At 32.4% G+C, this 23,809-nt stretch overlaps 3 protein-coding genes across 3 annotated transcripts; 2 read left to right on the top strand and 1 right to left on the bottom strand.

The window, feature by feature from the left end:
- Window positions 1-4,713: 4,713 nt before the first annotated feature.
- LOC139100532 (glycerate kinase) lies at window positions 4,714-6,830 on the bottom strand. Its single transcript, XM_070653151.1, has 3 exons — window positions 6,535-6,830; window positions 6,303-6,374; window positions 4,714-6,231 (listed from the first exon to the last, which is right to left on the bottom strand). The coding sequence occupies exons 1-3, from the start codon at window positions 6,788-6,790 to the stop codon at window positions 4,964-4,966; spliced, it is 1,596 nt and encodes a 531-aa protein (XP_070509252.1). The 5' UTR covers window positions 6,791-6,830; the 3' UTR covers window positions 4,714-4,963.
- A 1,067-nt stretch (window positions 6,831-7,897) lies between these two features.
- LOC139100461 (inactive pancreatic lipase-related protein 1-like) lies at window positions 7,898-10,549 on the top strand. The gene is made up of 6 exons (XM_070653051.1): window positions 7,898-8,447; window positions 8,509-8,525; window positions 8,608-8,669; window positions 9,060-9,259; window positions 9,473-9,557; window positions 10,128-10,549. Exons 1-6 carry the CDS (start codon window positions 7,898-7,900, stop codon window positions 10,243-10,245), a joined length of 1,032 nt encoding a protein of 343 aa, XP_070509152.1. The 3' UTR covers window positions 10,246-10,549.
- Window positions 10,550-13,760: 3,211 nt separating this feature from the next.
- Window positions 13,761-21,160, top strand: LOC139100546 (lipase member H). Its single transcript, XM_070653168.1, has 10 exons — window positions 13,761-14,117; window positions 19,267-19,464; window positions 19,533-19,753; window positions 19,894-19,924; window positions 20,079-20,200; window positions 20,261-20,310; window positions 20,368-20,459; window positions 20,521-20,674; window positions 20,738-20,800; window positions 20,864-21,160. Exons 1-10 carry the CDS (start codon window positions 14,057-14,059, stop codon window positions 20,934-20,936), a joined length of 1,065 nt encoding a protein of 354 aa, XP_070509269.1. The 5' UTR covers window positions 13,761-14,056; the 3' UTR covers window positions 20,937-21,160.
- Window positions 21,161-23,809: the final 2,649 nt, after the last annotated feature.

The following is a 23,809-nucleotide window of genomic DNA, read 5'->3' as shown; positions in this document are numbered from 1 at the left end:
TATGATGCACTTTTGATGCGAAACTTTACTGAACGCACTTTTGATGCAAAACTTTACTGAACGCACTAAAGATGCAAAACTTGAGCAGGTTCTCGTCGATGTAAATACAAAACAATAAATCTTGCACTATTGATGCGAAACTTTACTGAACGCACTTTCGATGCGAAACTTTACTGAACGAACTTTTGATGCAAAACTTTACTGAACGCACTTTTGATGCGAAACTTTACTGAACGAACTTTTGATGCGAAACTTTACTGAACGCACTTTTGATGCGAAACTTTACTGAACGCATTTTTGATGCGAAACTTTAAATGCACTTTTGAATCCTCAATTTGAAACTTCAAGAAGTACGCAAAAGCTCCAGTAGCTTTGCAAATCGCAAACCAATTCCATCGAAAACAATAAATCTCATAGCAGGAATCAAAGCACTCAATCTTTCATAAAAAATAAAAAAAATTAACCGTAAACGTCAGAACCACTAGATATAGAAAGATTTATTGTTTTGTATTTACATCGACGAGAACCTGCTCATCAGCAAAAGCTGATAAGAAATTAAAAGCTGGACGCTTCGGAAGTAGAAAATATATTTTATTGCTTTGCGGTTTCTAGGTTATTTCTATTGCCTGCACTGACATTTAACTACTTACTTACTTAGTCTCATTTTATATATTTTTTTTTTCATATTCCCAACTGCATCGTTGTTTATTTCTGTTAAAAACTTCTCTCTCTTTTATATTTTCGAGTCATAAACAACTCGGAATTTTTAATTGAATGAAATATAAATTATAACTTTCAGTGGAAATTCAGTAGTTCTTACACTCAGTGATTATTATTATCACATTCTTTTTTGTGAATTACTTTCATCGTGGGATGAGCTCACATAATCATTAGGTTGGAATTTACTAGTTCCAGTAAAGAAACATTCATGTCACTATAACCGGATATGAGTCAATTACTCTGTGTCTCTTTCTCTCTGTATTTTTTTTTTTTTGCCGATAAACTTGCTCCAAATTGTGTGATATCACTGCAATCTTCTCTCCTCTTATGCTGTGAATGAAATAATTATTATGGAAAGTTCAGTGTACCAACAAGATCCGAAACAACAAGAAAAATATGTATATATATCCCATAAAGTCTTCTCGTCTCTCGTCTCAATACACACATACTTGAGATTGGATTGGAATTGAGGTTAAAATTATATATATATAAAGCTTTAATCCGTAAAATATCTACATATGTATTCTCGATAAATGTCAAGTTTTTATCGTCTGCAAAATGTTCTTTTCTTCCTTCTTCTCGACACAAACAGAAACTTCAAGAAATTTCAAGTTTTTCACACTGATCCTATAAAAATCGTGCATATTTTAGAACTAAATGTCTATTTTTGGATGTCTCGATGAATATAATAAGTGATATGATATCGTAAACATGTTGTGCTGACGCATTCACGAATTTATTGGGATAGTTTTTGCTTTTATGTCACCACAAATCGATATACTCAACAGATCTAAATATATTGGATCTAGAAATACACATGTTAGACTAGATAACACAAAAAAAATTCTGAGGAAAAAATTTATAGCTTGAGAATATAAAAATCAGGATACCTTGAAAACCAGAACTGGAAAAAGCGTCGATGTAGAAATAAAATTATTGATTGAATGATGCTTAACTGGTGAAACGTGCAAATAAGCACACGTTTAAAAGGCCGCTTAGATATTTTTGAGATCATTTGAGTTTGTTTAGTCAATCATTGGTTTAGGGGTCGTTAACATGTGATTAATGTTCTGTATTAATGTGTTATACTCATATGTGCAATTGATATTGAATATATGTGTACGGTAGCATGTGACTGGGGAGTGGACAACTTAGGTGACATAGTTTGTCGATTGACACCTTAGTTTTCCGGCTCCTGCCTGAAACAAAGCCTGTTAAATGTGACAAACTAGGGAGGTCTTGGATAAATACTGATCTAAAGGTTTGACTACTTTAAAAGACAATTAAACGCATCTTAATGACAATTGAAGGCTACTAAGGATGACGTGATACAAGGGCGCATTCGGGAGCTGGATGGAGGAATTTGGGCGGTCAACCTCAGCTGCTTCCTTCTTTTCAGGGTACTTCCCTGAAGCAGCTTGGCATTAGGGTTTTCTACCTCAGAGTTAAAGTTGACTGAATCCTAGAATTGACCCATTATGCCATACAGCTCAATTACTTGATTGTTACCCAAGTAAACATACAACAAGTAAAAAAAATTCCCGTCCAATCTGTATTGAGTCATTTTTAAGACAATCTATAGGTTCAGCTCATCCAAAATCCAAGAATTCAAGAAGTAAACAGTAAGACCAATCCAGCATATCCAAGTACATTACAGAACGTAAACAAAACTTCGAGCTCCTTCTGCTAAAAGACTGCATACAACAACCTCCCATGCCTCGAAGGCACGAGAAAATGCGGTAAAAATCTACTTAAAATTCTTTTCATCAATAAAATTATTATTATGGATATAAATACCTGAGAGGACATGGCGATCGTTGTAAAAATTCTTAAGAATTCAGAACTACTTACAAGTGTGCGAGACACTCCTTCAAGACATAAAATAAAGCTCTTGAGTTATTTGACGAGTTTTATATGCATGCACATTTAACTTATTTTTTTGTGCCACAGAATCAATCATTTTATGGATAAGAAGTTTCACACACAAAAATAAAGACAAAAAGAATGTAATCAACAATCAACAGCTTAAAAATTTTCTTCTTTAAAGCACAATGCATAATGTCACTAGGCTATAAATTTTATTTTATCTTTATATTTCCATCTTGATTAGAGTGTATGTGTCCATAATCAAATATCCACCTGAAGTCAACATGAAGTGAAGTGAAACACCTGTTTCAAATGATACGATGAAGGCAGCAAAAAAAAAGAAGCGAAATACTGAAGAAAATAAATTTTTATATTTTATTTATATGCAATAAAGTAATAAAGTTGAATAAAACACACAACGAATGAGAATATCTTTGCTTCTCCTCAACTTCTTTTCTTATATAAAAAAAGGCAGAGGAGAAGAAAAAAAAAGTTTCCATTGCAGACTTCATGTCGTTGTCGAAGGAACAAAGATATTCATTTATTAAGAGATTATTATATCGATAGCAATAAACGTATAACATACTCCACGGCATTTCATTCTCTCCTTCATAAAAATATTTTTCAATGTAAAAATAAGGAGATTGCACATCTGCAAAAATGTATAATAATAATAATTTTTAGCACAGAGTTTATTGAAATTGAATGATGAACTTTATGACGCTTTTATGTGCTGATGAACAGCCGATTTGATGATTAATGCTGCTTAATTTACTTCCAGGTTCATTTTCTAACTTTGTTTCTTGAATTCTCAATTCAAAAAATTATAACGGATTTTTGAAATTCAAATTAGAATAAAAACACGTGTTTCTCACCTCAAACTTTAAATTCGCAAAAGTTAGTGCTTAATAGCTAATTAAACATAAACTATCAAACTTAATCAACCAAAAAAGATGGCAAGACATCAGCAATAAAAGATTCAGCAGGCCAAATGCTGTAATATTCGTAAAAATAGCTTTTATAATCAGAACATTCTAATCTGAATGAAATCCAATTAAAATTTAAATATTGAATCATAATTATGAATAGATTAACAAAATCTCGTAGTGCTAAAAATACTACAAATATGACGATATTCGCGAGTAAGTTGCATCTTAATTAAATGTGATTTTCATTTAAATTAAATTGATCATGGAATCACCTCATGACAAGAAATCTTGCTTTAACAGTGTGAAAAACATTTAAATTTCTAGTTATCTGATGAAATCGAGCTGAAAAGATGACAAAATGTTGTGCATGTACAAAAAAAACTGGCTAAAAATTCATAATTAATAAATTGTTAATTAAAAAATTTATGTTTCAAAACATGCTGGTTTTTATTGCTGCAGGAAAAATTAAAATATCGTGCAAAAAACGAATTATTAATCTGAAATACAAATAAGATGTTCATTCCTTCAACAAGCAAAGCAAAACAAAAAAATGAGAAATTTATTGATATTGTTTTATTAATAAGAAATATTTTTTTATCCAAAAAATACAAATAAAAAATCATTGACTCGATTTTTTATGCCCATATTAAGGAGGAAAAAAGAAGATATTTTGAACTGATAAGAATCTTTCTTTCTCAATCTAAACACAAATTCCACAGTGTCTTCATCAGCATCATTAAAAATTAAAAAGAGTTGAGAATCTGACTTACTAAGATATGTGTAGAGTCAGATGTAGATATACAGGTGGACAAGGGGTGATTATTTTTGATTGATTAATTGATTTTTGGAGAGGATAAAATATTCCAATTTCGAATAATTTTTGACTTTCGAAAATGAAATATTTTAAACTTTCGAATTTCGGATTTTTCAAATGTTTAAATTTGTTGATTTTAAATTTCGAATATATTTTACTTTTCAAATTTTAAAAGCAATTCATTTTCAAATTTCGAATCTCGAAACAATTTTTTTGCGAATTTCGAATTTCAAATTTCGAAAACTACTTATTCGATCAATTAATCACATTATTACCGAGTTTTCAAACATCAAAAGTATTCTTGAATTTCGAATATTTTTCGACAATCGAAATGATCTTCCAAAATTTAACTTATTTTTAAAAAAGAGTTCTAGTCCTAAAAATTATTTTTTTTTTGAACATCAAAATCATTTTCGAATATTGATTTTTTTTTCGAAAATCAAAATTATTTTTGAACATCGAATTTATTTTCGAAAAAATATTTATTTGCTCAAAAATCTTAGTTATTAGAAAAGTATCTAATAGCCATACAGTCTAATTGTAGACCTTAGCCTCAATAGTCTTAAACATTGAGTATCCTCACATATCCCCAACAAACACACACAAAAACATAACAGATTCATTAATAACAATTTTATGATAATCTCGCATTTGGCATTATCATAAGTAAGAGATGAATATCCATAACATTAGTACCCGTGATCCCAGTATGAATATGATAACCATCGCCTGCATAATTTTTAATAAAATTCTTATAAAAACTATATGAGTCATTCCTATAAATATAATCAGCCATCACATCAGATACATTCAAATCATTTTCATTCATATTTGATAAAATTTTTGTACCGCCAATAGCACCTGCAGCATCATTATTCCCATCGATTCCATCAGTACCAGCCGATAAAAATAATAAATCATCAAATTCCATTGATTTTGTATCATAACAATGCTTTGTAAAGCGTAAAGCAAGTTCCTGATTTCTACCACCAAGTCCCTCATCACATTGAACATTAACAGTCGTCTCGCCGCCACTTATTATGCAAATTCCATTAATTGTTGTTTGATTTAACGCATTAATTAAATCAACATGAAAATTTGAGTGCGCATGTAAGATATCCAATACATGCTCAATTGATTTTAAAAATTCGTCACGCGATAATGTTGAATACATTTTAATACAACAAGCAAGATCGAAGAATGCCTTGCTAATATCAATGACATTTCCTTGAACCTCATGAGATAGAAAAACTGGCACCAAATTAAAACTTTTTGCTTTATTCATCGCAGACTCTATCGCGATATGATTATTAGCGATAAGAAACACTTGAGAATTCTTTTTTATCATCGATGGAACATCTTGATTGTCTTCATTCTTTTGTATCACATTTACTATAGATTGTGGTAATGTGTCCATGAGATTGTATTTTTCAAGGATTTTTAGCGGTGATATTGCCGGTTTTTGATATAATATTGTAGGTCCACTTGCTATTAACTCTAATGGATCGTTTATTATGTCAGAAATGATCAATGAAATTATTTTATGTACATTCTTTCCAATCTCCAATAACTTTCCGCCTTTAACTTGCGATATTGCTATTCTCACAATATTTAATTCATTAATTGTTGCTCCGGCTCTTGACAGTCTTTTAATTAATAACGATTTTTCATCAAGTGTTATCGGTGTGATAGGTAATGGAAGAAGAGACGATCCACCGCCTGTTATAAGACAGAAAAGAATGTCGTCACATGTTAAACTTGAAACGTGATCTTTAATTGCTTCTGCTGCTTTCAATGCATCATTATCGGGCAAATTGCCTGCTGCTCCTTCGTAAACTTTTAGTTTTGTTGTACTTGATAATGATTCGTGTTGTTGTGCTCCCACTGGAATGCTTAATATGCCTATTTTGATTTTCATTCAAAGAATTTAAATTGAACAGTTTGTAACGGTCAAAAATAATTTAAATTCTCACCATCAGTAATGCGATTTCCCAAGACACGTTCAATTTCTGCCGCAATACCCAAGACACCTTTACCAAATCCCACTGCAAGAATATAAATTTGAATTATTGTTGACCGTTAGGGAAATTGGATTTAAATAATCACTGAATTATATCACAATGCAGTTTGTGATAAGAACACTTGTAATTATTAATTGTCATGACTTAAAGATAACACAATTCTGCGGCACTTATAATCAATTACCTATGTGAATATTTTTTTTGGTGATATCAAGCTGATAAGAACTATTTTGATGATTTATCTCGATTAACTCTTTACTTCCACTAGTTTTGTGTACAATAAAGTTATTTCCTGATATTAGAGTTCTTGGTTTCACGGAATCCACAGACGAATAGAAAATATTTTTCAAAACATCTTCCATTTTCAGATAACGCCCGACACCTGAACAGTAGCACCGTGCTCCTTTGAAATTTAAAATTACACTGAGAATCTGTCTCATCCTGAACTTTTTGTTTATTTACTCTTTGCCTAATTTTTGAGTCTTATGAAAGGTGGCTTGTTCACCAACACATTGAAACATTTAAAGAATTGTGTCTTTGCTAAACCGTTAGACTGCATTTTAATAATTATTAATGAAAATTGTCTTGTACTTTTTATCATAACAAATTGACAATTAATTGCTTACAAGACACGGAAATTCCTTTGTAATACAGTCCAATGTCAATATTACATTGTAATATGCCGTAATAATGTTCTTGCTGACTTTTTGACTTTAAACGCATTTTGAGGGGAATTATTATGAGTTTAGGATGTTGATGATTGGACTTGGTTAAAAGGAGAGTCGGTCAGTTTGAAATGATGTTTTATGGATGACTGCTACCTTAAATTTGAACTTAAAATCTAGCATTTGAAGTTCTACTGCAATGGAATTAGCCACATTCACATTTTGTTCATAATTGTGTCTTTTTTAAAGCATGACATTGGATCCCAGATGCAGTAATGCGGGAATGTCAGTTAGATGTCAAAACAGAGAATTTGTACAAGCTTTGTGATGTGGCCAGTAATAGAGTCAGCCTAGGCTCCAAGTCGGAGCATGGTTCCAGTAAGTAAGAAAATTATTGGATCCCCAAAAGTATAAAGTGTAACAGTGGCTGAAATATGGTCCCCGACCAGCGTGACTCTAGTCATAGACCAGATTTGATGAAATTCGGCCTTAGATCAAAGTCGTGTCGGTCTGGGGTTGGATTTTCGACCATATCTACTCCAAGTGCCTTCCAGGCCTGTTGCTTACATCCAAAGCTCTTATTCTAATTTTATAGTTAGAACCTAGCAGGGATCCTTCAATAACAATTCCCAAAATCAATCAAATTCTAGAACTTTCAATCACATTCTACCAACTTCATAGACACAAAATCGTCATTTCATTCATCGACTGCACAACTACCAAACTTCCACCTTACTAACAAACACTAAACTATACTTTCCTCAACAATATTAAATCATAATTCATTTTAATTTATGTACTTGAGAATGATAAGACAATTCTTATAAATAAACTGTCATAACTGCAATTCATTTCAGTGGACGTAAGAATTTTCGCGCGAAAATGAAAGTTTTAATTGCATTTGTTTTGTTTACAGCACTCAGCTCATTTGTGGATGTGATTTTGTGTCAAGATAGTAGACTTTTTGGGTGTAAAGTTGCACAACCTGAATGTCCTAATGCAGACATTACGTTTTTCTTGTACACGAGAGACACTCAAGATGATCCAGTTCAGTTAGACTTAAGTGATCCAAGTTCAGTGATAAGAGCTAACTATGTCGTTGACAGACCATTAAAAGTGCTGATTCATGGTTATACTGGCCATAAAGATTACGCACCTAATTCATACTTACGGCCTGCATTTTTTAAGAATGACGAGTACAATATAGTGTCTGTGGATTATAAGGGACTTGCAATGAGTCCATGCTACTATACTGCAGTCAGAAATTTACAAACAGTCGCCAATTGTACAGCACAACTATTAAACTTTTTTATTGACGAAAATATATTTAGTCTCGATTATATTCATGTGATTGGATTCTCTCTAGGTGCACAGGTGGCTGGCATGATTGCTAATTATATGCCCAAAGGAAGAAAGCTAAGAAGAATAACAGGTTGGATTGAAATAATTTGCAATTTTTTAAACTTTTAATTAATTCTAATTAATTCTTGCAGGATTAGATCCAGCCAAGGTTTGCAATTAACTTACTGACATGAAATAATAATTGGAGCTAATTTATACATGTATGTCTTTTGTCTTCCGCATGTATATAGCCATTGTTCATCAATGTTGGTAGATATGGTCGAATTGATAGGTCAGATGCAGATTTTGTGGAGTAAGTTTGTGAATTTTAGATATTTAGTGACATGGAAGAGTGAACTTGGTAGTTAAAGACATTTACTTGATATTTGTCAATGTAATCCAGTTTATAGATAGTAAGACCAGTGTATACGACTGTGTGACTAGATTCCTTGACATAATCCAAGGTTACAATGCTTATTGACCTTTTTTTCGTTCAGTTGCCATTTTTGTTCATGGTATTTTCTAGAAATCATAGTTGAGTATCCTGTAAAGCACCCACGGAAAAACGGGGTTTCCCGCTGATTTCCACAAAACTTTCCTGCAAGTTTCCTATTTTTGGCACCATGCCCCATCCAGATATTCTTCTACTAACCTCTAAATCACCACTGAATCACAACTCATGCCTATTCTTATTTCCTTTCAGCGTAATCCACACAGACGTATTTGAAAGAGGCTTGCTTGTTCCTCTGGGTGATGTTGACTATTATGTAAATGGAGGATTTAATCAGCCTGGATGTTTTGATCAATCAGAGCAGACACGAGGGAGTTGCAATCACGATCGAGCACCAATATATTATGCTGAATCAATAAACTCTCAAGAGGGATTTTGGGGGTTTAAGTGTTGTGAGTATTAGAATTAAGGAAGGCATGCTTAATAATTTTTCATGAGATCTTCATTTTTACTATCTACAGCAGTGGTGGTCAACCTGTGTGTCGCGGCACACTCGGAGTTAGCTGTGGCTTACCACCAAGGTGTGATGTGGCACAAGGTTGTCTACCATTAGAATAGCCAACCAATGATCTATAGTTATCCAAATCCCATCCTCTCTTCCACAGCACACTGGTACCTCTACGTCCTCGGCGTCTGTCGAAAGTATGAAGACGAAACACTCTCATTAATGGGAGAGTATGCCAATCAGACGTAAGTATAATTAACCAAATCAAACAATCTCAAATTAAGAAACAAAAAATTGATGCCGATCTCCACAAAACATAATAAAATTAAATCAACTCACATATGATGCAATAGCCAACAATTAAAGAAAGTTAGTAGGCTAAGGCATGCATTACGAATGTCGTTCATTTGCAAAAAAAGACCAAACTAATTGAAAGATTTTTGAACGTGCATGAAAGTAAAAGTTACCAAAAAAAGACTGAGATTTAAGCATGTGTGTATTTGAATTAAGTATTACGAAGTGCTGACACTAATAGCAGTGCCTGAATATGATTTTTTTGTTGCTTCTGTCTCGTGGATAAAATTATTGCCGCCGTTTTGCTTCTTCTAGCGCTAAATTTTTTATTGTTTTTAAATTAACATTCTTAGCTGCTCTTTTTTGTAGCTGTATTAAGTAATAATGAGTAGCTAACTACCTATGGCGGGTAACATAAGGTCGTTTACAATAATTGCAGTTTTCTCCATTTAATTGAAACATTTTATTGTAATTTACGCAACATTACAACTGAATGATTCTTAATTTCATGTTTATTGCAGGTCAAGAGGCCTCTACTTCCTCAATACGTATAAAGACAGTCCGTTCGCACAAGGAAAAGACTTTTTAAGCGATCTTTCGGCTTACTCGAATTTGCATGATGATAATAATCAAATTTAAGATCATCAATCATGTTTAATTGAGTTTGGGGCAGAGCTGGATGTTGAGATCCAGAAGATAAAGTTATTTGGTCACTTCTGTTAGATTTAGAATAAATTTTAGCAAAGACTCTATTCCAACACATTAACCAGCACCATCAAGTCACCCCAGACTCTCCATATCCATACCAAAGATACAGCAATTCCTCTGCGTAATTCAAACCATTTTCACGTCACGTTTTAAGTTTGTTTTCATTACATTTAATACGGAAAACAAAGTCACAGATCTCTTTCATTCACCTTTTTATCTCCGCTTAGTTAAATTGGAACCGACTTGGTATTTTCTTATTAAATTTATTGCCACTTTAAGGTGATTGTTTTGACCACAATGTTGATTGTTAGAAAAAGATAAATAAATAATAAAAAAAATTAAGAAAGAAGGTTAATTAGTTATATAATCAGGCAGAAGAAGAAGACAATGGCTTGAAAAACATGAAAATTTTGTCACTTGATTTTTACACACAATGCTGCCGGTGATAAAAAGTACGACGGAAGCTTTTTCACTTTTGGTAGTGATTTTTTATGTTGACTTTTTCATATTGATTGCCAATGGTCTTGACCTAAATTGATTTAATGTTTTCTTCAACTTGACTTTTTGGTGAGTATTGGAAGCTGTAGTTAAGATTTGATTGGTTGTTAATGAATGCCATAATTGGTAAGTATGGATCCAGTTTTGATTGTTTACAGTATTTAAGTGCTTTGGATCTGAATGTTGCAAGTTGCAATACCAGCTGTAGTGATTCTGAGTCCGAGATGTAGCAGAGCATCTTGTCAGTTTCTATTTATTCAATTGCCATATTTATGGAAACTTTCTGTTAAAAACCATCAAAAATTTGCATCAAAATCTGTAGCTTTTTGAGGTCGACCGCCTACAAACATATAAAGTCCACTTAAAACTTCCGCAAAAAATTGATTACGTATGGATTTTTATATCCAAAAATAGCAACCTCTTTTCTACATGTCCACCAAAAAGTGGATGAGTAAATCCGATCACTAACCCAAAAATCCATCACTATCAAGCCATGACAAAATTCAATAAAACTGTAAAATCCACCACGCAAGTCAATGGCACATTTATACATCCACCATCTAATTAGTGCAGTCCAATCTTAAATCTCACTGACATTGATTACATCAGTGAGAATAATGATAACATCTATGAGCTTGCATGATGACATTGCAGTTGCGAGAGTAAGTCTAACGTAATGAAAATGGAAATGAAAGTGAAAATCTTTATGGATGTTGTTAAATGATATCTCATTGTTCATGTACAATCGGATCATGTTCGAAAATAATAAAAAAAAGTTTGTAATTGTCGATTATGCTTCAGTTGTAATTCCATCAGGATGATGAATAGCAATTTTATCTCATTGAAGTAAAATGAGATGTCATTAAAAAATCTCGATCATTTTGTGGAAATTACATGACATTTTATATGATTTATGTGAAATATCTTCAGATTTAAATGTTATCGTGGATGTTAAGCAGTGGTGCGCAACCTGTGTGCTGCGGTACACTAAAATGAACCATGAAACCAAGAAATTTCCTCGAATAACACGCAATGTACGGTTTCGATCGTGGCTTACGACTCAGATGTGAGGAGGAATACGAAAACATGTCAATGTACTTAGCATAATTTCCACAATTTGTGAATTGCCATTAAATAAACATAAACTTTTTTTATGATTGATATTTCTGGGTTGAAACCTTTTTGTGGTGATTTCTAGAAGAAACATAAAATCATGTTGAAATGTGCAATAAATATTGTAAGAAATCTGTCAAGCTGTTAGTTTACGATTAGCATTTACTTAATGAAAAATTGCATTTGTTAAGTAATATGCAATAAAATAAAGCTATTTTTTGAACCGAAAATGAAACTTTGTTGCAAGCTTATGAGTATGCAACTTGCTTATGTCAGAAGATGGTCTTGTGGTTGAAATATTTGGGATGCACTGGTGAACTGAAGCGCACATAAGTTAATTTTGCAAATTTTAAAGAAAAGACCATGCGTTTTTGATTGAGATTTGAGGATAAACTGCTTAATGAAATTGACTTCCCGAGCTGTACAAACGTCAAAATGACGTTGAGGTCCCAAAAGTTTTCATTCCCAGGATTAAAAAGCACTGAATCTCGAGATGTTAAACCCTAGGCATACCAATAGAGAGACTGAGTTAAGGAAATAAAATCAAGAATTTACGACTGCAGTAATGCAATTTAATAACTCTATTTAATAAGAAGGGCACAGCTACGCAATTTAATAGCAATCATTGCAATTTAACCTTTGAAGCCAATCAATTCAAAATTACCTTCGCATAATGCGCTTATATCATACAGTATGACGATTTTAATCATTATTAAGTTTGAAGAGTTCATTTTGCAAATATTATATTTATAAATAGGCATCTGAATAGACGTGAGATGATCCAGAAATGGGAGTTTTCAAATACTTTGATATCGACCGTACATGAGCCTTTTTTGGCTGATTTTGCGAAAAACTACGAAGAACTTGATGCATCACATAATTGCAATGTGGTAAAGAGACGAAATGTCAAAAAAAGGGGAGTTATCGGTCGGTTGGCTTTATTTGGTCTGTTTTCAGCCCACGTCATGCCGCTTGTATTCCTCTTAATTAAAAGCATCAGTCTAATTTTGTACAGGAAATCAAAACAAACATGTTGACTTTGTTTGAACATAATAAACATATCGCCATGCTTTTATCCTTGTACGCACAGCAACTCTTTTTCAATCTTTATTCCCTCAGGCTATTAACCATGAAGTTCAATAATCTTCAAAAACAAATAACAAAATTAATGAAAAAATTCCTAAAAATAATTATGATATCCATTAAAATTCTTCGCAAGGCTATCACTTCAATTAAAACTACTTCAAGATATCAATAAACAAACAAAAAACGTCCTTAGCCACTTACAGCTACCAACATATGATGAATTACGAAATAACTGGATCAAAATATTGTATTAATATTAAAATTCAACATTTTGCGCAACTCTTCTTACTTACTTAGTATATTTTTTATGATCATTGGAATGTGTAACTATTCAATGTGAAATAATTAATATTAAGCCAACCACATACATATTATGTCTATATTACTGTCCAGCTCAATAAATTGGACCTTGCACTGAAAAGCTTTTTTTGGGCAATTTAAATTTTTTTAAAGAAAATTTACAATTTCATGTGTAAATTAAATGTTCAGGAAGAAGAAGTGCCAAACTGACCGATTCGTCAGCTCAATACAAGCTCAATACATCCACATCAAGTTCAATATGCACATTCTTCATCCACAAAAAAAAAGTTGAAAAACATTCAAAAATCGCAACAGAAAAGAAAGACAAAATGTTGCACAGCTCAAAGACAAGCAACAAGAAGAAACACATCCACAACAACAAAAAAATGAATGTTTCAAGTTGCAAGCGAAAAAATTATTACTTAAGTTTTTAGTCGACATCAAACCAGCCGCGCGTTAACATCGAAAAAAATAAGCATCTAGACGGGTTAAAAAATAATAATAAAAATTTTAAACGAAAGTTAGCCGTTTGGAAGTAAACAGATACGTGAGACAAGGTGCTTGAAAGATCGTTGAAAGTGAAAACATCCAATAAGTTCACGTGTAAAACTGGTTTACTGTTCAGATTCAAAGAAAAAATATTAATATAGTGCATTTAGTGCAATTTAATGCAATTATTGTAGAAAAAAAAATATAAATCCACACATAGAAATAAATGATTATGATTATAAGTTGATATAAAGCCATGAAAATGAAGAATTTTCTCGAAATATTTGCACTTCTGTTATTATTTAATTCGGTGAAAGGTAAATACAAACAATTTTTTTTTTGTTATGCTGTACAATATTGAGTAATAATTTTGAGCGTGATAAATAAGTTGCATTGTTTTGGAACGGAACAAGAAGCGTGCCGTCAATTTCCTCCACTTCCAATCTATCTCTTGCCTTTACAAAAAACAATGAATGTCAAAGAAATGGTAAAAGTAGACTCCAATCTCCAGATTATGTAAATTTACTTTTCTTTGCATCGACATCTTTGAACTTTAAAAATTATTAATGACTATTTTTGTGAATGTCACTTTTATTAAATTAAGCTGTTTGATTAGTTGGGACAACAAAAGAGAGTGCTTGTCAAAAAATACACAACATATTGGATTATGTATGGTGTCTGTGATGGGAAAAATTGTGAGGTCAACTGTGATACAGCATGACATTGATATGTGTCTAGTATGTTGCGATACATAGTTTAATGTATACTATTAAGATGGAACTGGGTTATGAATGGCTTTAGAATTGATTAAAGCTTGTAGTGATTAAATGTGATTTTTGCAGTTTTCCCGCCAAAAAAAACAGCACTCCGAAGTTTCTCGAAGTTCTGGTTTTAAAGCATCAAAGTAAAAAGCTAAAGTTCCTGAACTATGTCAATTTTTCCGGTCAAAATCTTAAATTACTTTAACCCTTTGATCAAGATTCATCACATCAGCAAAACATCCACGCACCACAAAATTATCTCCAAAAATCTCCATTTTCCGCATTATCAAATACATCGATCAACCTGGATAAATGCAATTAATATTAATGGCCATACAATCTGATGTAATACCAAACTCGACTTTAATAAATACGACTAAATTGTGACTAATCTACATTAATCAATTTACCTAAATTGTGTTAAATCACGTTCAAAATATGATAATCGAAGTGTAAACAAAATCTCATTATTTAATTGACGTAGTCACCCGAGCGACACAAATGAAAAGCTTCTTTCTATGAATGTCCAAATGGATTAAAAGCCTAACGTCTATATGGTTGCCAAATGCAGATTCTATTTTCTTAGAAAAATTATATGTTTGTGTCGCTCGGATCAGCGAGACATTTTATTGTTTTAGCCGTCAATATTGTGCTTAGAACTAGAATTAAATCTGATCTTGATCTCTAAACTGTAAAAATGTATAACGTCATAAATTCAAGCCACTACCTTCCAGGTGACTTAATTATTGACAATTTTATGCAAAAATCTTGAAACAGTAAAGGCAGTAATCAAGTTTTTAGTGAATGGAAAGGCTTTTTACAGTTCGAAAGGATAAAATGTTGAGGCTTTTAGCGATAATGACGTTTTAATTACTTTAATTTGCATACGAGTGTGACTGGTCTGCGATTTTAAGAATTTTAATCTTTTGACGAATGCGTCTGGACATGAAATTTGAGTCGTAAACTTTTATGTATCCTGACTTACGAATGACAATAAATTTTGAGGTTATTGGTCTGAATTGCCATTCAGAAACAATACTTAAATATGCAAATATTTTGGACTTTAAAGTCTGTCTAAAACCGATGACTAAACCAATAAATAAATTAATCAAAAAATCCAATAAATCATAACCAACATTATGGAAATGCTTTCATGCATCCAATAAAAGCGATGAGCCACAGTAACCCAATGAACACTCACGCCAGTTATGCATGAGCTGTAACAGGATTATAATAAAAAAATTATTAATAGACTAAAATTGAATAATTCATAGACATATGCAGTTTTACTTCTCCTATTGTATCTCTGTTGTATATCTAATTAAATTTGAAAAGATTGGCGTTACTGACGCCAGTTAAGGAGATTGAAGTGTCGGGGTTGAAGTTGGGGCAAATTAACTAGGGTACGTTCGGAAATTACGTAACGTTGAAAATAGCCACAACGTCACCGGGTTAAATGCTAGACAGTGAGCAAGACATCACACAAATATGCATTAAAGTCGCCGTGATGCTTGTCATGCCAAAAAAAACTAAAATTAGACACTTCATGCCACTCAGGACTAATCTTAAAATAACTTCAAATTTTGATTACTTCAAGCTTATTAAATTTGATTTGGCAGCACTTCTTTGCTACATTTTTAAAGGTCAATTTAAACCATCATACGATGGACTGTAGCAAATTCAATTTTATCAATTAAATTATGCAACGCAGTCCAACCCTCAACAGTCTTTTTTAATCGCATACTTTCAATTTCATTTCCAACTGTAGAGATTATTAAATAATTGCAAGTGTTAAAGTTAGTGACGGGAAGCATTGACTTTATGACTTTAATTTGATTTCTAAGTGATATCATAAGATATTGCAATGCATCTATTGAAGGAAATAATCAGCAATAGAGTATCAAGGAAACATTATTTACCGGCTAATTTAGTTAAATGATTCATTGATAGATGTAAATTCCAATATTTGCTGTTTAGATATTTCCAATTCATAACTTATTGTATTTTTCGAGATATTAAGTAGTATTCCAACGTATTGAGTATGTTAATAATGTCCAAGCCATTGCCATAGTAATAAGCTCAATAACTTTAGATTATTAATTAGGATTTTCCATCCTTAAAACCAAAATAGAAAGTGCTGTTACGAAATATTGCAAGTGCTGTAAGCTTGAAGATCAAAGATCCAAAATTGCAGCTGCTTACTTAAGAGTTTGCCTTCATTTTTATGATTCTTAATAAATTAAGTGTGAAAATATTTTCAAAATTCATGTTCATTGTCGAAATCAGCAAAGTTGCTAAGTGCTGAGCATGTCTTGTTATGAATTTCTAAAGTTAATGCAATTGACCGCACCGGATCTTACCTAATGTGCTAATCACATTCTTATAGAAATCGAACATGAATAAGTTGCTGTCCATTGTAGCAGCCACAAAGCTATTTCCGATCAATTGCTTTTAAACACCTTAATTCGTTTTGATTCACTTAATAGCCAAAAATAACTTCCTATTTATCGATTATATGCATATTAATTTGAAAGAAATTCATTCAATCATTGATCTTATCCGACAAATTACGTAATAATCATTCATTAGTTTTCCTGACCTCGATATTATGCAAAACAATTAGATCATCAAATGCTTCCATAAATTTAACGTTTTTCGATCATTTTCACATGCTTTTCATGCATCTTCTTTTGTTATCGTCGTGTTCATAAACAAAAAACCGAGAAAATGCTTCCATTTGTGTACAACATTATAAGCATCCATAACATCATCAATCAATTTTAGTAACATGTTATTCAATCATAAATTTATTAATACCTAACATGAATGAATTAAGCACATTTGGCACATACCATTTTTCTTTTCTTCACTGTACAGCATGACTGTGTAATTGATGATCGTAAGATTATGCTGCATCATACCTTATGACTTAATTCATTAGCTATTAAGTCAAAGAATTTTTTTACGCATTGTCGTTGGCTGAATATTCACTAGACAGTAACGGCTACAATGTACGCCAACATTATTTGAGGAGAAATGTGTTGAATTTTGTAGATTGTCGGTCTTGAGGTTTGTTTGGTTTAGTAATTAGGATGTAAATGCTGTTGCGATGTGTTGAATTGGAGATTATGGCTTTGGGTATGATAGATTGAAGGGTACGTACCAAGACACCCAAGCAACTTGAATAGTGCATCATCTTCACTCAAGCACCGCTACGTCTATGACACTGTGACACTGCATTCTGTAGGGCATCTGGCTCGTGCTTCTAAGTCATTACAAAGTAAACAAATTGCGCCAATTTAGTGCTCCATATTGACAAGTGAATAGCGTCTGATTGAAATCTCAATAAATTTGAATATAGATCAAATATGCACAAGCTATTGCAACAGGATGCTCACATGAATAACATGCAAATAAGCAGCCTATTCAATTTGAAATTCATGTGAATTCCAATCTCAATCATCGTAATTTTTTCTTTGTGATTGCATATATTGCATGCATTTGCTGTGCAACTCGAAGCTCAATCTACAAAGTATATCCTATAACCGATGTCTCATATCTTACAGATTCCAAAAAAAGAATCGATTACATCAACATTTCTTACTTGCTGCCTTACATTCGTCTCTTTTTCCGTTTCGTTCATTCGTTCAACAGCAAAATCAGCTGAATTTGTTACTAGTGAAAGTTATTTTTTTCTTCATTGATGTTATTGCCATATAAAACTCATTGTTGTTGAATGTTTTATCATTATATGCTGTGTCTGAATTGTTTTTCTTCTCTTCTTCATTTCTATTTTGCTGTGGGTTATGGTTGTTTTAGCGATATCTTTAGTTATTATGATTATACCATAATTTTTAATGACTAGCGATCGACTATGCATGCTTAAATGAATTAACGTAATACTTTGCATGCTCATAATTCTTATTTTTAAACTTTATATGTCGTTTAATTGCGTCTTACGTGTATGGGTGGAAATTTTTGTGTTCCGCGTGCCCCGAATGTGTGTTCACATTCATCAATATTCTACCACAGTATGTCTCATTTAATCTATCACGTTTTCCTTAACGACATAAAACAATTTATGCTCGAAAAAAAGAAAGAAAAAGTGCCAATTTATGTAAATAATACCTTGAAATATTTTACGGAACTTTATGTGAAAGTACAATGACTTTATTCGTGATGCAAATTAATTTATTCAACTCAATAATATTGGCAAATGATCAATAAGTGCCGTTGTCTTAGGTCAAGTGCGAGATTGGATGTGTTTGTATGAATTTCCTTGACTTTGATTCTTAAAATTTCACTTTTGTATTTATTTTTGGCAATTTAAGTTAATTTTAATGATTTTTTGAAGAGTTTAGAGTTCTCTTACCTTTATAGAAGGTCTTCAACTTATTCTTGTTGCTTTATTCCTTGAAATTAATGATGAAATTAATTTAAATTGGATTAAATTTACTTTTACTTTGCACGTTTTAAAAATAAACAAAGATTACTTTGAAAATGATGCAAAAAATTGACGCGAAACTTTCAATAATTTCAAAATTAATTTTTACGTTGCAACTTATGGATTATTTATCAAATCCAATAAAATACCTTCAAATCACCTCGTAAATTACTTAATAAATCTCATAAAATCTAATTATCACCAATTTTTGATATGTCAAGGTTTCTAACACATTATAAACACTCTAATTACATTCCACAGCACAAGCCGACAACCAAAATGTCTACAACACCACATCATGTATTGAAAAGCCATATCGTTGTCCACATCCAAAAATTAAATTTTTCCTTTACACAAGGCATACGCAAGAGTTAGGAGAGGAGATAAATGTCCTCGATCATGAAAGCCTTTGGAATTCACATTGGAATCCAGAGCATCCAGTCAAAGTAATAATTCATGGTAAGCTATAGACTACTATAGACATGTTGATATTTCTTCTTACACATAAATCGTATTGGCATTTCAAGGCTTCGGCGGAGGACGGAATTTAACACCAAGTCCTGATTTGAGAAATGCATATTTCTCAGTTGGCGACTACAACATTTTGATTGTTGACTATTCAGCAGCTGTCAAAGAACCATGTCTAAGTCAAATAGAGTGGGCACCACGGTTTGCCAGTTTGTGTATAGCTCAATTAATTAAATATATTGCACATCATCCGAGAGGTGTTGCTCCTGATTATATGCACGTAAGTTGATGTAGATTTGAGTCATTATTGGTTGCTTAAGGGCAATGCTAATGATTCTATAGATGATTTGATTTATATGTTAAAGCATAAAATCATATTTCGATTAAGAGTTATTGAGACGTTTCATTTTATGAGTTCAGTTTATAGGTTACTCTGTAGGTGCTCACTTAGGTAAGTTGACAGTCATAACCTTCTAATTACGAGTTCCATTCCCAAGGATCCGACTCTAGACAGTAGATGGCACAAGACAGTTATCCCGTCACTGCAATAGAGTCTGACGCTTGCCATGAACCCTTCATCCAATCCTAATTAACTTCCTTTACAGCTGGTCTAGTATCAAACTACATCAAGCCATCTGAAGGTAAAATTGGAAGAATTACAGGTTTAGATCCAACAATCTTTGTGTATGCTGGGTCAAATAACTCAAGAGACTTAGATCCAAGTGATGTAAGGCATTCAAATTCTTCTGGATTATCCAAAAACTCATAACCTCAAAAATCATTTCAGGCTCATTTCGTAGATATTCTTCATAGTGCTGCTGGAATTCTGGGTCAATGGTAAGAAGACTAATTTATTCGTGAATATTCCATGCATTTCTATATCTCAATATTCAGGCACACGAGTGGGCATGCGGACTTTTACATCAATGGTGGAACTTCACAGCCAGGCTGCTCTAGTTCAACAATTTTTCAAACTCTCGCTTGTGGTAAATTTACAAAAATTTATAAGCCATAAAAATCACTTCTATATACTTTATATCCACTCAGATCACACACGAGTAACGCCATTATTTATTGAAAGTATTACATCCTCAAAAGGATTCTTCGCTGGTCCATGTAATAATTTATTCTCATATCTACTGGGATGGTGTGAGCCGAAGGACAACGATTTAGTACTTATGGGTGAATATTGCTCGTGGAAGTAAGTTTTTGGATCATTAAAATTTGAAAGTACATAAGTTTGACTATAAAAATCAATTTCCAGAGCACGAGGAGTTTATTATGTAACGACAAACGCAAAAGCACCATATGCACGAGGTTATCCAGGGTAAGGAATATGACATGCGCAACATAGAAAGAGTTAATTACCTGTCTGTATTATGTGTTACAGTAAAAATCGTAGACAGACACGAAACAATGGACGTAACGCCATTACGGATTCATACGGAGGTTTAAGGAAGTAAATAAAGTCATTGAAAAACAGTCAATTTTCAAATCCAGCACCACGTCATGTAAATATGTAACAAAGTAGACAACAAAAAATATCTCAGAACTATTTAAATCAACTCATTCATCAATTTTCTATAAGTCATGTCCTCATTTCTCTCAAAATGGCATTTTTGTATTTTGTTTTTTCATCAAAAAAATTGAAAATTAATAAAAAGAAAAGATATTAAGTTTTACCTTATTGGTTTGTGAAATTCAATCTTTGAATATTTTCGTGTGGTTATTAATTGAATTTGCAGTGTAATTAAAGCAAAAGTCGTGAGAAAGTAGTTGAATATCGATGCATAGAGCGAATGCGGTTTGATTTGTCATACAATTTAGTTATGAATTGCAATTCGAACAGCACAGAGTGCATACTGGTATAAGTACACCTGGAATGGCAAAGGACTATACCTATACACCTGCTACTTCACTGTACCACTCAGGATACCACTCCACGTTACATAAACCTTGCTGTAACGTGTCATCCGTACCACCACCCAAGAAATCGGTCGCAAGTGCTGTTCGGGCATTTTTTTGACAATTTCCAAGTCTATCCAGGTTAGGTCAATCAAATAATTTCCATATTTCACTTTATTAAAGTAGAAAACTTAGTTTTTAAGCAAAATTTATTCAATATATTATTCACATAGTCCAGGGATGTCAATGAAACTTCCAAAACTCTGCTATTTTTATAAAATTCCAAAGATTTTCATCAAATTTGATTTCAAAATCAAACTTTTTCCCAACAATTTTCAAATTTCCCACAAAAAATAACGGTTTTTATTCATTCAGCACCCCTGCAAAACAGCAAATTCAATAAATTCACCAGAAAACCAGTAAACACTTTCATTCCCAAAAATACCTCAATATTCGATGACGATATTACGATTGTATCTGTGTCATATTTGCAATGCGACATTCACGGTCAAGGAAAGTGGCCGAAAGAGGTGCTAATTGCTAGCTACTAGCTGTATATATCATCATATCAAACGAAAGTAAGACTTATTTATTGCAAATATTTTAATGATTATTGGATGCTATAAATGCCAAAACAAATGATTCCATAATTATCCGGAAGTAGATCTTTTTTGAGGTCATTGAATTCAACATTTTGATATCAACAGTAAGTTTCGATTGTTTTGATGATCAAATATGTTAAACTTGACACCAAAAACATTAAATTTGCATATGGATAGCGGACAATTTTTCGTGTCATACCGCTCTTGTGTGTCACTTTCTGAGAGTGAGAGGCTCGATTCGCTTTGATGACAATTTTTGGAAATCGATCTGATATGCATCTAAGGCATCTTAGATCTAATACTTACCGGAGAAATTGCTTTGCTGTTTTAAAATTTGAAAGGTTGAAAGGTAAATTTGCATATTTTTTTGGATGTCTGATGTGAATCTGTAAATAAATTAGGGGGTTATTCACTAAGGGGTCGTTCACTTATTATGTAAAGTAAGTGCCCCCTTCAAGTTCCTTTTAAAACTCATGCTTTTGGAGGGAGGATCGTCATTTATTAAGTAACCCATGAAAATGAGTTTTACATGACGCTTCCCCTGGTGAGCGTCCTCCTTGGTGCGCGTCCCCTGGTGCATCCTTGTGTGTGTACTCCCTGATGCACACTTGGTGGGCGTCCTCTTGGTGCTCTTGGTGGGCGTCCCCTCTGATGCGCCCTTAGTTAGTGTACCCTTGGTGCGCTCTTAGTAAGTCTCTGATGCGCCCTTGATCATTTTAGGTGGGGGAAAGACTTGCAATTAGCATCATGTGTCCGACTTGGGATACTTGATACCCAATCTTCAACCTAATAGCCTGCAAAAGTATGTATTGACGTCATTTATGAACAAACTAAATAAAAACTCATTTAAATCTTCACTTTCAACATAGTTTTGTCATCATTTTATTAGTTCTGTTGTGGTTGATTACTTCTTTCTTTGTTTTTTTGTCTCATTAATTATTTACTACAACCTCACCACGATTGTTTTTTCAGATCTAAAAATTTTATTCATATAGTTTTTCGTTCTCTATTTTTACTTTTCTTTAAATATAGTGGATTATGATATATTTCTCATTATTATAATTTTTTTATCATCTTTCTCTCATTTTAAACTGCGATTATAATCTTTGTGGATATTATATTGAGCTGCTAGATTTTTGCTTCATTGCTAGATTATCATGAATAACTCAACACATCATGCTAGTGTGTCTTTTAATGTTTCTTTTGCATGATGTCTTTTACGATAAATGTGTTTTATTGCAATTTTGTATGTTTTTTCCTTGTTTAATTAACTTCACCACAATGCATGAACAAATTTGTTTTAGTTTTTTATTGATAATACAATAATGTTATATGAAAAATGACTAGAAGTCTCAAAATACGTCTTTTTTGTGCAATTACATTGATAATGAAAATGTTATGAAGTATTTTTATATTTTTTCTTTAAATATTTTTATAAAACGTATGTACAAATTGAGTTTTAGCCATTGCATAATGAAATTTATGAGGCGTGAATGACATTATGCAATGATTTTAGATTTTGAGAGCTTAAATTTCAGGTTAATTTTCTGGATTTTAGAAGAAATAAATGAATTGGAATGAAAATCTTTGAATTTACTGATTTATGGATGATTATTTACTTACAATTGAACATAATCTAGTGTTCACATCTTATGAAGCTTCTAGATTATCTTAATTGAATCAATAAAACAAATTAAAACTAAATTTATAGATTTAGCGAATCAAAAGTTTGTTTACAAAATATTTCACGAAGTTGAACGCCCCTAATTTCGACCACGGGGCAAACAACTTCTTCTTTTAGAAAATTCAAGTATTAATTCAACAAAATC

This window comes from Chironomus tepperi, unplaced genomic scaffold (assembly GCF_022539635.2).
Source record: "Chironomus tepperi strain 1889 unplaced genomic scaffold, CSIRO-AGI_Ctep_v1 contig_67, whole genome shotgun sequence".
NCBI classification, from domain to species: Eukaryota; Metazoa; Arthropoda; class Insecta; order Diptera; family Chironomidae; genus Chironomus; species Chironomus tepperi.
Note: the sequence above shows the minus strand (reverse complement) of the source record. Positions and strands in the feature narration are given on the sequence as shown.